The sequence below is a fragment of the Acanthochromis polyacanthus genome, chromosome 13 (genome assembly GCF_021347895.1).
Source record: "Acanthochromis polyacanthus isolate Apoly-LR-REF ecotype Palm Island chromosome 13, KAUST_Apoly_ChrSc, whole genome shotgun sequence".
NCBI classification, from domain to species: domain Eukaryota; kingdom Metazoa; phylum Chordata; class Actinopteri; family Pomacentridae; genus Acanthochromis; species Acanthochromis polyacanthus.
Window position 1 is genome coordinate 9787541 of NC_067125.1, and position 15529 is coordinate 9803069.

Genomic DNA, 15529 nt, shown 5'->3' on the forward strand with positions numbered 1-15529 from the left:
TATACTTTTTAAAGGCAATTATAATTATAGCTGAGTTCTTGTATTCTGAAGACATCTTCTGAAAGTGCATGGTTGGAGAAAATATACCAAAATAGAACAGAGTACAATAGAACAATCCATTATACTGAAGTCTTTCACCGTCACAATGCTGTAGCGATGTCCTGTCCTAAATTCTTCTAGGTCTTCATGAACTCGATGCCATAAATGACCAGGAGGTGAAGGACTTCCGCTCCAAAATGTTTCGTATCAGCGAGGAAAGGATGCAGCGAGTGCAGATGATGACATGCACAGAGTGGCTGCAGGCCCGCTTCTCCCCACAGCTGGAACCCGCGGCTGGAACGGCCATCACGGACGGAGTCAACGACCGGCCGTCAGACCTGAAAGTCATTATCCACTTTGACCAGTCCCAGGTGAGCGTCTGTTACCCAGTGCTGGAGACACTGACAACTTTAAGGAGAGTGCAGCCACTGGAGAGGACTTTAAGTGGATGTGTAGTTTATACATGGTGTAAATAAAGTGTTCATTTAAAATGAATTGCATTTCTCAAATGTAGTTCATTTTATCATTTGGGACCTTTTCACCTACAACTTCTAACACCTCTTTCTCCCAAAGAATAAACAGTTCAGCAACAAAAATCTGAACCAATATTGCATCTCAGTGTGATATTGAGGTTAATAATATTGAATACTATATATTGGAAATAAATGGAAAATAAATATAAATATGCAAAGAGAACTAATATATTTTACAGCATTTGATTAATTTAATGATTTGAAACCTCCCAGGGAGCTTTGAGGACTCTGACATTATTACTGATTGCCTTGTGAAAACAATTTATCTTTAAACTGAATTCATTAAGCATCATTAGGTCCTTGTATTGTTTAATACTGTTGTGTTTAATGTTAAGGGGTACTTTATAAGATGATATGATGCTGAGAGGGATACTCATTCTTCTTGACAAACAGCTTGCAGTTACAAAGAAGGATGTGTTTTATGTTTCCTTTCTGTAATAGGCTGGAGGAGACAAAGATAAAAAAGGACAGATAATCACACACACTTTAGCCAAATTCATACCTTGTCATCTGTTGAACATCTCTGCATGCATAATGAAGACAGAACAACAGTTTGGGTTACTGTACCACTACAGAAAACAAAACTACTTTCTTTGAGAAGCAAAAGTAGCCATGTGACTCCACCAGTGAAGGCACATGTATCGTAGCTCAGCCTCTGTTTCTGTTCACAGCTGGCAGCTCTACAAAAGTCACGTGACTGAGTCCAACTAGCAGGACATGTGACAACACTAAGTGGGTCAAAACCATCAGCGAAATTATGCCATTCTCCCAGACACACACACATTAGCATTTCGGCTCAAGGGACCAAAACACTGATTAAAATGAACCTCTCTTCGCCTCTCCTCCTCTGAACTCACTTGACTGTGTCTTTCCTTCTGTCTCTGCCCCGGTGTCTTTATATTTGCCTCTGTTAGAGAAATAATATTATTTAATAATAAAACAGATGGTCTTGTCCCTCCAGACCCTTGTATATCAGCTTTGATCAACATCAGATCCACACTTGCACATACACAAAGACAGGCCATCTGTGCCACAGCGCGCCGTGCTCAGGTGGACTTCGGCAGGAAGTCTTATTTGGGAGGTCAGACACAATAAGCCACATTATAGACAGGAAGTGTGCTGGTGATGTTCATTGTTCAAAAGTGAATATGACCAAGCTGTGATGTGAACCTTCCTTTTAGTGATCTCATTAGGGCTAAGAGGTGTTCAGTGATTAACCTTGTTGTTCGTGTGTTTAGTTGCTCTTCACATTTGCATCCAAATCCTGTCGAATTGCAGTATTAAAATAAAGTTTCCACAATTTAGAAAGATATATATAGTTGTGATTTAAGTACTTTAGGAATACCTACTGCAGGTATTTTCAATTTCGTAGTTCCATCATAACATCATAATTTCAGTTCAAATTTATTTATATCAAACTGATTCACAACATGTCATTTCAATTCTATAATTATGCTCTTTTAAGACAGTTATTTATTTTATAGCTGACTTCTTGTATTATGAAGACATCTTCTGAAAGCGCGTGATTAACCTTGTTGTTCGTTTAGTTGCTTCACATTTTCATCCAAATCCTGTCTAATGGCAGTATTAAAATAAAGTTTCCACAATTTATAAAGATGTATAGTTCTGATTTAAGTACTTTAGGAATACCTACTGCAGCTATTTTCAATTTCATACTTCCATCATAACATGGCTGCGACCATTTTTTTGTTGTTAATTATTAATGGAGGACTGTTCTATTAAACCTCCAGGAAATTATAATTCCATCTCAGGGATCGGGTCAGTGCTGCGCTATAAATAGCGTGAAGCACGGGGCTCAAGAGTGGCAGGCGGATTAGACTGGCTGTGAAAATATATGGTGGACTCGTGCGTACTGAAACACATTTTTTTGCCAGAGTTCATTGAGCCATGAAGACACACATGTCCAAGGCCTACTTGTTCGAAAAATTTAATCTGGATCAGAATGATCCAGATTTGGAAATCCCTTGTTATGCTATCCAGGATCAGGTAATCCATCTTACCTTTGTAACAGTTTTTCAAGGCTATGTTAGATAGGATCACCCTGATCCAGATATAAACTCTTCAAGATTACCAAATCCGGATTACCAGCTGTCTAAATGAGACTACATATTGCAGCGTAGGCTACTAGCTACGAGAATTATAACCGCATTCATAGGGTCATAGGGTTTTTATTTAAAGAGGCTAAAAGCAGCACAGTAACATAACACCGGCATCCCCTACCATTATTCTGTTTTCACAGTCAACAGTCTGCCTCTCACTGACGCACAACAAATAAATACACACAAATGACATTATTCACCCATATGTTGTGATTATTGAGAACTAAATTGCAAAATATTCAATCGTTAACTTGATGGAAGTTCACAATCTTTCATTCGCCACCTTTTTGAAGCTCTGGTTGTAAAAGACGCAGTGACAGTCATCTCCAGTGATCATCCCAGAAAAGTGTGTTTTTTTTAATAATAATATACAGCGATGAATAAATTGAAATAAACTACTATTTGTAAGGAAAAGCTTTTCGTAGGTAGCCTGATGTCTGTTATCTATTTTATTACTGTGACAGTTAAGCAAATAACATGCAAAGTATAAATCTGGAGCCCAAGTGACCACTTGTATTTGAGCTTAGTCTGTGTGTGTGTTTTCAGAGAGGCTTTTTTTTTTTTAACCTGTATGAAGTGTGCTGGTGTGAGAAGTTTGGCTTTACATGTGAAAGAAAATTGACTTGAATTTCTAGTGGCTCCCAGTGTGGTATTAGTTCCAACAACAGTGTTCAGAAAGAGCCAGCAAAAGTTGTAGCTCTCCCCTTTCTTTCCTCTCTCCAGTTATGTCATGTAGATTCCTGTGTTCATATAACGGCGTGCGTTTGTAGGTAAAGTCTGTTGGAAAACATGTTCTGCTATTTTATCACTAACATTCCTCTTCACTATTTTGCGCGTTCCAGCAGCAAGGCCTCCAGTTGGACATTCTCAAGTTTTGACCTTCCGTTACTGACATCTTTTACTCCAGAGTTTGATAAAGAATACACACAAAATACAACTAACCTTTCAGCTGTTTTTGCAAGAGTAACAGTCTAAGCTATGACCATAATAAACACTCAGATCAACCTCTTCATCTCCATTTTTCTTTCTTGTCTCGCAGGATTCTGCCAGTCTGAAAGTGCCATCATCCAGTACTCCCACTGAGCTGATTGAAATGGCTTTGAAGAAGTGGCTGACCACCCACAGGCCTGAAGAGGAGGCGTGGAAGGGTCAGTATATGCTGAGGGTCAGCCATTGCCTGGATTTCCTGTGTGGAGACCATCCCCTGATTCAGTACAAGGTCAGTGACTAGACAGTGGACTTTGTCAAATGTCTATCTGTGGCTGATGGACTTTAATCCTCACTTAAATATGTCAGTTCTTCAGTCAGTATCATGTCCAGATCTGGATATACTACAGACAGTCTTCTTAAAACACAGTAGGCTTTTTATTGTTCTTGTCCATTACTACCTGCAGGACGGCTGGCACAGCTGCAGTTGAAAATGTGGAGTGTTTAGTGTGACAATACCATCCCTGAGACTGTTTTGTTATTCTAAGAAGAGATGTTGGTGGTAAAACCAGGAAAAGTTTAAGTGCAAAATAACATTAACAGACTTGAACCACAGAGATGATGCCTCAACAGAAATGCTTTTAGTCCAGGTATGGATGGTGAATCATACATTTAAATTATGCAGGTTTATGCAGAGCATGTTTCAGCCTCTTCAGAAAAGATTTAGGCACACAGTGTCTGTATTCAACAGGTATCGTGGAATTTACGTTTTTTTTTAATGTTTTTATTATTATCAGTCTAGCTACACAAATGTTGTGTAGAGAGCAAGAGTAGCTGAATCTGTATGCATTTTACCTGGCTCAGTTTTATTGGCTACATGTGCTTTTTAAACATGAGATTTAACTCAGCATAATAGCAAGACCTCTAAACTGGAAATCGTTTCTGTTTGTAGCCTTGTGTGTTAATTTGAACTTGAGCATATGTTCCCCTTTTCATGGCTTTATTTATTTTTTTCCTTAAAGTAGTTATTGTGCTTGGTTAATTTAGTCTTTTTTTCTGCACTTTTAACAGCTTGAATATGCACATAACTAAAACCTAATCCTGTCCTGTCTTGCGCACAGTATATCCGCACATGCCTGCAAGCCAAGGAGCCTCCCCATCTCACCCTGGTTCACACGAGTGCCGTGAAGGCCATTTTTGACAAGGAAATCTCTGCCATTGGCGCTGTGGTTTCCCGCAAGTCCTCCAACCCACCTTTACCACTACCTCCCAAGAGAAGGGTTCCCACGGTAGGTCTAGTGTGCTTCTCACTTCTGTGTTGTGATGGTTTTGTGTTTTCAAAATCTGCTGCTGTTCACAAAGGAATACCGCTTTGCTAACAGATATTTATGCAGACCACTGGATTGTGTGTGACCTTTAGTGACTGAAGTGAAATTAAACTGTATCATCTCCTTATGTTGAAATTTTTCACGTCCCATTTTGCTAACATGAAGCTTGTGGTTGCATATTTTAAAGGCTATTTATCTGGCAATGATCTATGTGTAACTGAGGACTTTGATCCAGAGAAGAGGTGTTCTTATATACACTAGATACTGGTCTGCTATTATCTGCCAGTGTTTACTGAGAAGTGTTGCATCAAAATGGCAAACCTCCACAGTTTGATTCACCTGCACAACACAATGCAGGTGTGGAGGTTTACCAAGTAAACATGTACTTGGCAGCTGCCACCTGTCTTTTATGAGGCAGCGTTCTGAGTGTGTTGGAGCAAGCCCACAGTGGCCTGCCAGCCAGCGTTTGCCACGTCGTCAGAAAGCATCGGCAGTTCCTTTGCTGCTGCTTCCAGGTGCACAGTGGCATCACTGCTCAATGTGTGCATGCACATTTTAAATGTCAGAGTGAATTTAATTGGCTTCCGCGAGCGAGTCTCCCAGGGTTTTAATTGCCTGATGCTTTGCAGCCTTTTGGTGCCCTGGTGTAGTTCAGAAAGTTGATAAATATTACAGGTGTGCGTCATCATTTAAAACGGTAGTACCACATTACATTTATCAGATCCATCACAACAGTGTTAGAACAGTTACTTCATGACTTTTTCTTACTTTTCCTACTTTTATGAATGAAAATTTCTGTTGCTTTGCAGTAAAAACAGCCACCATTTTAACCTCACTCAGAGTCACATCTTTCAGGGAGTATATATTTAGTCATCAAAGTGTCACAATCATTATGTTCCATGCTTTGTGACGAATTCAGTCCGACTTTTCATTTGTTCAGAAGTGGAGGTGAGATTGACGAGCAAATATTAAATTTACCAAAGATTGCATTTCAAAGGCTTAGAAACACTTTGCTGTCCCATGATGCCCCAGTTAAATTAATATGTTGTCCATATAATTGGTCATGACTAATCATTATTTTCACTATTGATTACACTGCTCACCGTTTTTATGATTAATATTTTTTTTTTAGTCCTTAAATTTCCAAAACTGTCATCAGAATTGCTGCCAGTTAATTATCTTTTGATTGACTAATCCATTAATTGACTGTTTGTGTCAGCACTGAACTTGGTTTGCTTTCCCTTTCTGTAACCCCTCTTGCTCAATCTCTTTTTGCTCAACATAGAAATATTTAAGACTACGCCTTTTTTACGTCACATCAAAAAAAGCAATACCATTCTTACCTTCAGCACCCTCTAACTGGGGGTGGACAGGTCATTAGCCTGGCCAATCGGATCTGGTATTTAGCATTAACTGGAAATAAGAAGCAATATTATACTGTTTGTGTTGTCCCTTTGTGACTGCCTGCTAATCTGATATTTTGTACATGATAGAACTCACTCTGCCATATATTTTCAACCTGAAGCTGTTCTGTTTTTGAGATCCTCTGATGGTTTTGTTCCAGAGTCTATGTTTAGACCCACAGATAAATGAGCCTCAGCTGCTAGTTACAAATAACCTGAAAGGACCAGGGCAATAGATGTGGTTTCTTGTTCTAGTTGTGTCATTTTAAAGCAGCTTTTCCGTCATTTGTTGATTTGGCATTGGGACATTTATTGTATGATTGTGTATGTTATATTGATCTGTCATTGTGTTGAGCACTATTAGCTGCGTTTTTGAAAAATGGTACCGAAACAGATGCTGGCCAGACAGTAATAAGCTTTCTGTAGACATGTGGCTGTCTGTGGCAGGAAGTGAGATTTATTTTCATCAAAGGAAACCGTTATTGGATGCTTTGCTGCTGTGTGCAAAAAATCTGACTGATAATTGGTGAAAACAAAGGAGGAGAAGAGAACAGAGGGACTGTACAGTACATGAGGCTTTTGTTTCTGCCTGCAATCATGGAGGCAGACAAAATATAGTGCCTTGTCTGATAAGAGACACTAAATTACATACGCCATCAAGCTCACATGAGCATTTAAACACACTGACGCAAACATCCCCACACAAAGGGAGAGGCAGCAAACGGCAGGAAGTGTGCCAGTTAGTCATGTTCATAGTTTCTAGGTGTCATGTGATGCCGTTTGTTCTGCTGACTGCTGACCCTCGCAAATCCACTTGGCTTGACATCAGAATGACCTGCCTGACCTCCCGTGTTGTTTGTGCGTGTGCAGGGAGCTGGTGGGTGTGAAGAAGCAGCAGCAGCATTTTAGAGGACGTAATTTCACACCACATTGTGCCAATACCGCTCACTCATAACCGTGTTTCTTTCTCCTCTCACTTTTCCTTGCAGCAAGTACAGACGTGTGTGTGGGACGTGTCTAGCCCATTTAAGATAGTCCTTGTAAAAGGAAGCAAGGTGAATGCAGAGGAGACTGCCAAGGTAAACTCCTGCTTCGTTCACATCTATAAACCAGTAATTTATGCTCCTGTTAGTATGTCAGTGCATACATTAAACCTGCAAACACAGCTATGCCATGTCTCCCCCACAGTTCACACAGCAGTAAAAACACTGTCGATAATGTTGTGACATTTTTTTTTATGATTTGGGGCTCAAATGTGTGTGAAAAAAAATGGCGACAATTTGTAAGGGACAAATGAAATTAAACATAAGATAAGAAATGAATTCACCAACCTCTCTCACCCTCACAGGTTCAGGTGAGGGCGGGGCTTTTTCACGGCACAGAGTTGCTGTGCAAGCCGGTGGTGAGCAGTGAGAGTAGCTTACGCTCGGACCACACGTGGAAAGACAGTACACTGGAGTTTGACATCTCTGTCTGTGATCTGCCGCGCATGACCCGCCTCTGCATTGCCATCTATGCCGTCATGGATAAGGTGAAGAAGCAGAAATCCACCAAAAATGCTCACATAAACAAGTACCAGACCATCCGCAAGGCAGGGAAAGTGGTGAGTGGGACATGCGCTGTTTGCAATGGCTCAAACAGGAGCCTAAAAATAATAACCCTCCCTTTCCACACATTTCCACAATCTTTATTGATGAGTAAATATCTGTGTGATCCAGCACTACCCCATAGCTTGGGTCAACACCATGGTGTTTGACTACAAAGGGCAGCTGAAGACTGGAGACATCATCCTGCACTGCTGGTCTTCGTTTCCTGGTACGCACACAATCACTAGTGCTTCCTGTGTATTTAATAATTAAACTCGGGTTAAATGAGCTTCAGCAGTGTTTACCCAGCATACAGTAAACCTTTGTCAATCAAGTGTGTGTTGTGTATGTTTGACCCAGATGAACTTGAAGAGATGCTGAACCCCATAGGAACTATTCAGACCAACCCGTACACTGAGAACGCTACAGAACTGCACATCCACTTCCCAGAATGCTCCTCACACTCCATCATCTTCCCTCCTTTTGACAAGGTCAGACAGCAGTTAATCACTGCACTCTGTTCAACTCATAGAAGCCTTTTTCCTTCTTGGACATGGCAGTAAGCTTAGATTTGTACAGTAAATGCAAACGTGTGAACAAATGACTTCTCTGTTCATGTGCACATGTCAAGGCTGCTGTGAATTTCCCGTGCTTAGACTTTTTGTTTGAGTAAAGCAAAGTCGATAGAACCAGTGTGGCCATTTTCGAAAGACTTGGCTGCAGTTGAATTTGTCACCACAGTGGCTTAGTGCTCTTCATAATGGTACCTCGTGATTATGATGGAGTGGTGGCTGTTAGCATGAGAGGATCAGGACGTGCTGTGCCTGCTTGTTGCACTCTGCCAGTGATGCATGAGTGTGTCTTCGCTCATATAATGCTCGTTTACTTTCTCTTCTTTCTCAGATACTGGAAAAAGCTGCAGAGATCGCCAAAGCAAATGAATGCGCACCCATAGTGAGTTCATGTACAATGGGAGATAATCGTGTGAACATGCTTAAATGATTGTTCTCATTCATAATGCATATAAGAGCAAACCAGTGGAAATTAAAGCCACATAATGCTGCATCGTTTCTCGCTGCCTCTCTCTCTCTCTCTCTCTCTCTCTCTCTCTCTCACACTGTCTGAACAGACACACACCACAAATATAACCTCTCAAACAGGCACCCATTGCTCGTTTCCTTGGAAACCCATTGTTATCACTTTGGCACTGCGTAGCAACACAAATATTCACATCTCCCTTAAAACTACAAAACTAGAAGGACTAATCAGATTACTTGTACATTTTCCTGTCTCACCGCCCCTCAACTAAGAACCCACTCTTGGGTGTGTTACAGCCGGTTACGTAATCCTGTGTTATGTCGAGGGCATGCCTGAACGCAGCCCTGTTAACATGAGGTGCATGTAGGTGAAGCTACGGATTGTCACTGACCAAAAGTTAATGTTTAATTTTTACTGGATGTTACCCTGTGCATGAGAGTACAACTCCATCAGCTGTTGTCATTCATTGACAAGATTACATTTAAATGTAACGTTTACATCTTTGTCTCTTTAAATAATGTGTCTCCCTATTGAATGACACTGCAAAAACAACTTGTTTTAACAGCTACAATTCAATAATAGTCCTTGATCTTTGGTTTACATTTATTGCAGATGGTGAGAAATTACTTACTTGTACTTTGATGCACTCTTGCCCTCTTGTGGTTCTTCACTGTCACTGCTCAACCTTTTGTTCTGATTTCCTTTCACAATGTAGTTCCTCTGCCAGTTTATCTGTATCTCCTCTCCTTCATCCTTCTCACCTTTTCTCTCTTTCCCATCTCCTCGTCTGTCTGTCCAAACCGACCAACCTTTCTTCCTCCCTCATCATTTCTTTCAGGGTCGTGGTGGTAAGAAGTTCCACATAGAGCTGAAGGAGATCATGGAGCGAGACCCGCTCTCTCAGCTGTGTGAAAATGAGAAGGATTTGATCTGGACACTACGCCACGACTGTCATGAGAATTTCCCTCAGTCGCTGCCCAAGCTGCTGCTGTCGGTCAAGTGGAGCAAACATGAGGACATGGCTCAGGTTAGTTAATGTATCCATTGGTGCAAGTTACAGAACAAGTTGCTTTTATTGTTTTGAGGACAAACTTGGGTGCTTGAAATTTCAAATTCTCCTCTCTCTGTCATTGTTTGAGTCAATAATTGTAGTAATGAGACAAAAGTAAGAAAAATGTCTCTCTTAAGTGAAGAATTTTCCTTACATCCTACTGTGATGTTGATTTAACTTTTAAAACTCATTTTGATGTATCAAAGGTACACATTTAGTTTTTCCCTTAAACATCCCTTGTTGCATGACTTGAATGCACAATTGTGTATTCACTGGATCTCTTTCCAATCACTGCAGCTCAAGCTCACCAGCTCATCTGTAACTCTGCTCAGACACTCTAAAGCTGCTGATTTCGCAGCCAACACCATTTTCAACTTCTAGCGTATAAAAACCACCATGTAGACATGTTAAGAAAAAGCAAGTCTTGATTTTCACCAGAGGGCTTCTATACATTCAGTGAAATCCAAAGGATGTTCATCTTTTATATTGTCTTAAAATATACCAATACCATGTTTGCTTGTATATGTAACTTTCAGCAAAGACTTTTTCATAGAAAATAAATGTTTACATTGCATATTTACACTGATCACTGTTATTTAATCTTTAATAATCTTTAAGAACACAACAGTTATTCCATTAGATATCCTACATTTAAAGAAAACTACATTCACTAACAGATTTTACAAGGTCAGTCTACATATTGCTGAGAACCGAAATTGACTTTCTTTTCCTGAAATTACTATGATCAGCATCAATGATAAACCTGCTTCGTTACATGTAACTTATGGTTAGACTGCCTGCAGCCAGCAGACACACACAGCAGTGTGCCTAGTGATTATGATGAAGTGGTGGCTGTTAGCATGACAGCAGTTACAGCATTAAATCGAGATCTGCAACACACTGTTTGCACAAAGCCGTTGGGAGTGCTTCAGGGGAACGATACAACGGCATAATAAATGAAATGCGTTAGTTTCACACCCAATCACCTTTCATTTGTTTTCAGAAAAGTCGTTCATGATCACAGCTATTATAATTGTTATTACTGCAGGATTAAATTGCATCTCTGTTGTGGGTGGTCCCATGGGTAATCAAACTTTTATGTCTTCTTCACTGTGGTACACGAGGACTGCATAAGGATGTAACTGATTGAATGTTTGTCTATCAGCTTCCAATAATGTGCCGATCTCTCTCAGCTCCAAGCATTGCTTCAGATTTGGCCCAAACTGAGTCCCAGAGATGCTCTGGAGCTTCTGGACTTCAACTACCCTGACCAGTATGTGAGAGAGTATGCTGTGCGCTGTCTACGTGATATGAGGTAAGTGCATGCATGAGCCCACATAAAGTGCTGAACAAATTTAGTTGACCACCTCTCATAATAATAGAGAAAACACAAGTATTTTAGAAATCTGTCAAAAACCTGTTTCAAACTAAAAACTGTGTTGTTGTTTATTAGACAAATAACAAACTGGAGCAACTAAATAGTCCTTATTCACATATGTTAGCCAAAAATCTTAATATTTTGTTTGCCCTGATAACAGCTGCATTCTTGCTCCCATTATTATTATGTTTTCCACAGCTTCTTTGTTATTGAGTTCCAAATAGTTCCTAGCTGTCCATAGAGACTTGCTTTGGATGAAGATCAGCAGAGGTCTTCCTTCTGTCTCTCATACTTCAAATCTTGAGGTGCCTTAAATCTGCTTCAGGTAGCTTTTGCTTTCAGCCTCTTCCTAGGCACATTTTGTCTCAGTCTCTGCAATCGAGTCCAAGGCATACTTGACCACACTGTGAGAACAGTTTGTCTTGCCATATTTGTCTAAAATACCATCCAGCATCATGAAGTGCTTTAATTCAGACTGTCTTTCTCAGTGAGTTCCCTACGCTTCACTATTTTCAACAGGAGTGAGGAATTTCAAACTGAATTCACGTTTTTCTACCCAATTTTGAGCCAGTGCTCTGGAATTAACCACTGAAACAATTTTTTCTGTCTTTGAATGTGAGGAAATAACTGTAATTTGGCATCTCAATCAAAAAAATAGTAATGCATTTTAAAGGTGTTTTCTGCTTTTTTGTAAAATGGTAAATTTTAAAATGTATGGATAGCTACAATAATTATATTTTAGCATTAAAGATATAATTTTGATTAAAGAGCTTGCACATACTGGCGAAGCAACCATTACAGAAACAAAAAAACACGTTGGTAATCAGCAATACTGTTAATTTAGGGCAGTGGTGGCAAACACCTTACACTGGGTGGTGGTCTAATAAATTTGTTTAGCACTGTTTTTTTTAATTAACCAGAGTGAATTTCTCTGTTCTGTTTTGCCTGACTGAAATTCGCTGCACTTCATTAAATATCTCCTCCTCCTTTGTGTTCACTCTGATTTGTGTCGATATGAAAGGCAGCATGTGCACATTAAAGGCAGTAAACAACTTTTCAGGAAATGTTCTCTCATGCTTCTCTCTCTTCCTGTTTTCTCTCTCATCAGTGATGAGGAACTGTCACAGTACCTGCTACAGTTGGTGCAGGTGTTGCGTTATGAGCCCTACTATGACTGCGCCCTCACCCACTTCCTGCTTGAGCGTGCTCAAGGGAACCGTAGGATCGGACACTTCCTCTTCTGGCACCTACGGTGTGTACCGGCATTTCAGTCTGGGTGTACACATGAACATGTGTGCACTTGACCTGCTGCACTTTCAAGAAGTCAGCAAGATTGAAAGTTTGTTAAAAAGGAAAACTTTTTATTGGTTTCTCATCTCCCTCTTCTCTGCTGCCCTCTACAGGTCAGAGATCCACATGCCTGCAGTTTCAGTCCAGTTTTCCCTCATACTGGAAGCCTATTGTCGAGGCAGCATCCCTCATATTGAGGTTCTGAAGAAACAGGCAAGCCACACATTCTATTTCTTTTATTTACTGTCACATATGTAATTTGAGCTGGGTTAGGCAGTGCTTTTTTTCCCCTTTTTGTGTCATTTAGCAAAGCTCTATGTTAACCTTTCAACAAACTGCAATTGAGATGTGGTCAGAGAGTAGAGTAGACTTCAGCTCCTCCTCTTGGTCCCATTTTCAGGTTTTAAAAAAATGTATACTGTCATAGAAGGCTTCAGCCAGTCATCAGCCCTTTCACCCAGAGTGATCAGATAGAATAAAGAGATTTTAGCATGTAGGTAATAAACAATGGTGTTTTTTTTTTTTAAAGGACTTTATTCAAGGAGGGTTTGACTCTTACGTGAAGTATTGACTATTTTTGCACTGTTGAAGTGCATATTCCTGTGCTCATCTGGTGGGAGGAGCTTAGAACAGAGAGGAAAAGGGATAAACTGCAGGATGAGAGCTGTGTTGTCAAACTCTGGCTGCTTATTTTTGTCTCCAGATTTCTGCCTACTGCAGCTTTAATAAACTTAAATCTTTCTTTCTTGGAAGTTGTGCAGCACGAGTCCCTACTCCAGAGCCAGAGCAGAGTCATCTTAAAAAGCATCTAATTCCTTTCTTGATTTTTGTTTGTTTTAATCCTAAGTTTTAAAATCTTGATATTCAATTAAATTTAATTAGTAATAAATCTCATACTGTGAAGTCTACAGGGTAACGCTATGCTATTGTTGTCCCCGGCTGGGTCAGATTTGTGGTATTTTTGGCCCATCACGGCGACAGCAGTGTCACCCATCCTGCCCTTTAACCTTTACCCTCAACAGTGGTGGTTTTGACAGTCACTACTTCAGATGCTTCCTGCTACTTCCTCATCGTTTATCTCACCACTTTCCTGTTTTGAAGAGAATAAACACTGGCTTGGAATCACAATGCTGACATTGTCTGTTTGAGGAGACGTAGTTCAGTTGTTAGAAGCAGTTATTGCAGGGTTAATTTGCTTTGTCGTTTCAGTCAAACATATCGTAAAATACATTTGAAAGTTTTGTTCTGTCAAACTGACCTTCTCTTGACTCCACCAGGTGGAGGCTCTGAGTAAGCTGAAGTCGGTCAATGAGCTTATTAAACTGGGAACCATTAAGAATGCTCGGAGTAAAACCAAGGAGGCAATGTTGACCAAGGAGGCAATGATGACATGTTTAAGACAGAGTGGCTACTCAGAGACTCTGTCAGACCTGCATTCCCCTCTGAACCCTAACGTCCTGCTGTCTGGCATCAAGTAAGAAAACACTACTGTTCATATGAAGGTGTATGAGAATCTGTCTTCTGACAGGACAATGATAGATCCATGTTTTGCATTCTGTATAACCTTTTCTTCTCCCTCGTTCTCCCCACAGTGTGGAGAAGTGTCGGTACATGGACTCTAAAATGAAGCCACTCTGGATAGTTTACAACAACAAGCTGCTGAGTGGAGACACGCTGGGAATTATCTTCAAGAATGGAGATGGTAGGAATCCGAGAAGGAGGGATGGAGAAGGATATGAAGGGGGGAAACGGGTCATTTTCTGTCCTCTTAGTAAATAATTATTTTCCCTTTTCTTTTCATCTTCGCTCACTTCCATTTCCTAGACCTAAGGCAAGACATGTTGACCCTCCAGATTTTGAGATTAATGGATCTTCTGTGGAAGGAGGCGAATCTGGACCTCAGGTGAGCAGTTTTCTGCATCCATCTGTGTGTGCATGAGTGTGTATACGAGTTTAACCGACACTCTGTCAAGCTTGTTTGTTCCTGCTCTCTGTGGGGAAGGGGAAGCTCTGGTGGGGTGAAGCAGAGGAGGGGAGACACTTAATTACCCCATGCTAGTTTGACCTCCAACCCTTTTACACATTAGGCAATCACACACACACACACACTCTCACACACACACACACACACACACACACACACACACACACACACACACACACACACACACACACACACACACACACACACACACACACACACACACACACACACACACAGATACAATATCTGCATTACAAGTTAATCCATTCCATACTTTTCGCACTTTTACAAACCCTCTTTCTCCCTTCATCGTACGCTGACACATCTGGAGCTGAGCAGTGGAGGGGGTTGTTTTGACAGTTGAGCTAGCGGATGGTGATTCAGATTACAGCGACATGGGTTCAGAGTTCGAACACAGTGATGTGACACCAGAAATAAAAGCAGGGACAATGTAATGAATCCACTATGATATGGTATAGTCTGCCGCATGTCACCCTTCTTGTCAGCTCTCTGTTTTTCTCAATTACTTCAACTCAGCACCCATTAAGTTGAGTGAGACCTGCCTTTAAGGCATTTGGTTTCCATTAAACCTCTGTCAAACTGCAAATGTAATCTAGAAAGTGAGTGTGCTTTGAGCGCTGGGTCATGGCTGTCAGACGTGTAGGACTGGAGGAGCACCATGTCAATACGTTTTTAACAGAAGCAGGTATTCTGAGGAGGATTTTTGTCGGTCATAAGAAAAATGAATGAAGAGGAAAATGCATTCTCCTCTGGTCATAGGACGTGGCTTCATCACCACATGTTCTTGTTTCGGGTTTTCTCACATAAGTCCTGTCTCTGTTCTCTGACAAC

The 15529-nt window shown here is 40.7% G+C and overlaps 1 protein-coding gene across 1 annotated transcript in view; it reads left to right on the forward strand.

Moving 5' to 3' along the window:
• Positions 1-15529, forward strand: part of pik3cb (phosphatidylinositol-4,5-bisphosphate 3-kinase, catalytic subunit beta) — a 62812-nt gene that overhangs the window by 38189 nt on the left and 9094 nt on the right. The window contains exons 5-19 of the mRNA XM_022193030.2: positions 181-410; positions 3732-3911; positions 4741-4908; positions 7340-7429; positions 7699-7953; positions 8069-8165; positions 8297-8427; positions 8840-8890; positions 9813-10001; positions 11219-11340; positions 12512-12655; positions 12807-12906; positions 13971-14167; positions 14286-14395; positions 14518-14596. Of these exons, the coding sequence (XP_022048722.2) occupies positions 181-410; positions 3732-3911; positions 4741-4908; positions 7340-7429; positions 7699-7953; positions 8069-8165; positions 8297-8427; positions 8840-8890; positions 9813-10001; positions 11219-11340; positions 12512-12655; positions 12807-12906; positions 13971-14167; positions 14286-14395; positions 14518-14596 (2143 nt within the window). The remainder of the gene's footprint in view (positions 1-180; positions 411-3731; positions 3912-4740; positions 4909-7339; positions 7430-7698; positions 7954-8068; positions 8166-8296; positions 8428-8839; positions 8891-9812; positions 10002-11218; positions 11341-12511; positions 12656-12806; positions 12907-13970; positions 14168-14285; positions 14396-14517; positions 14597-15529) is intronic.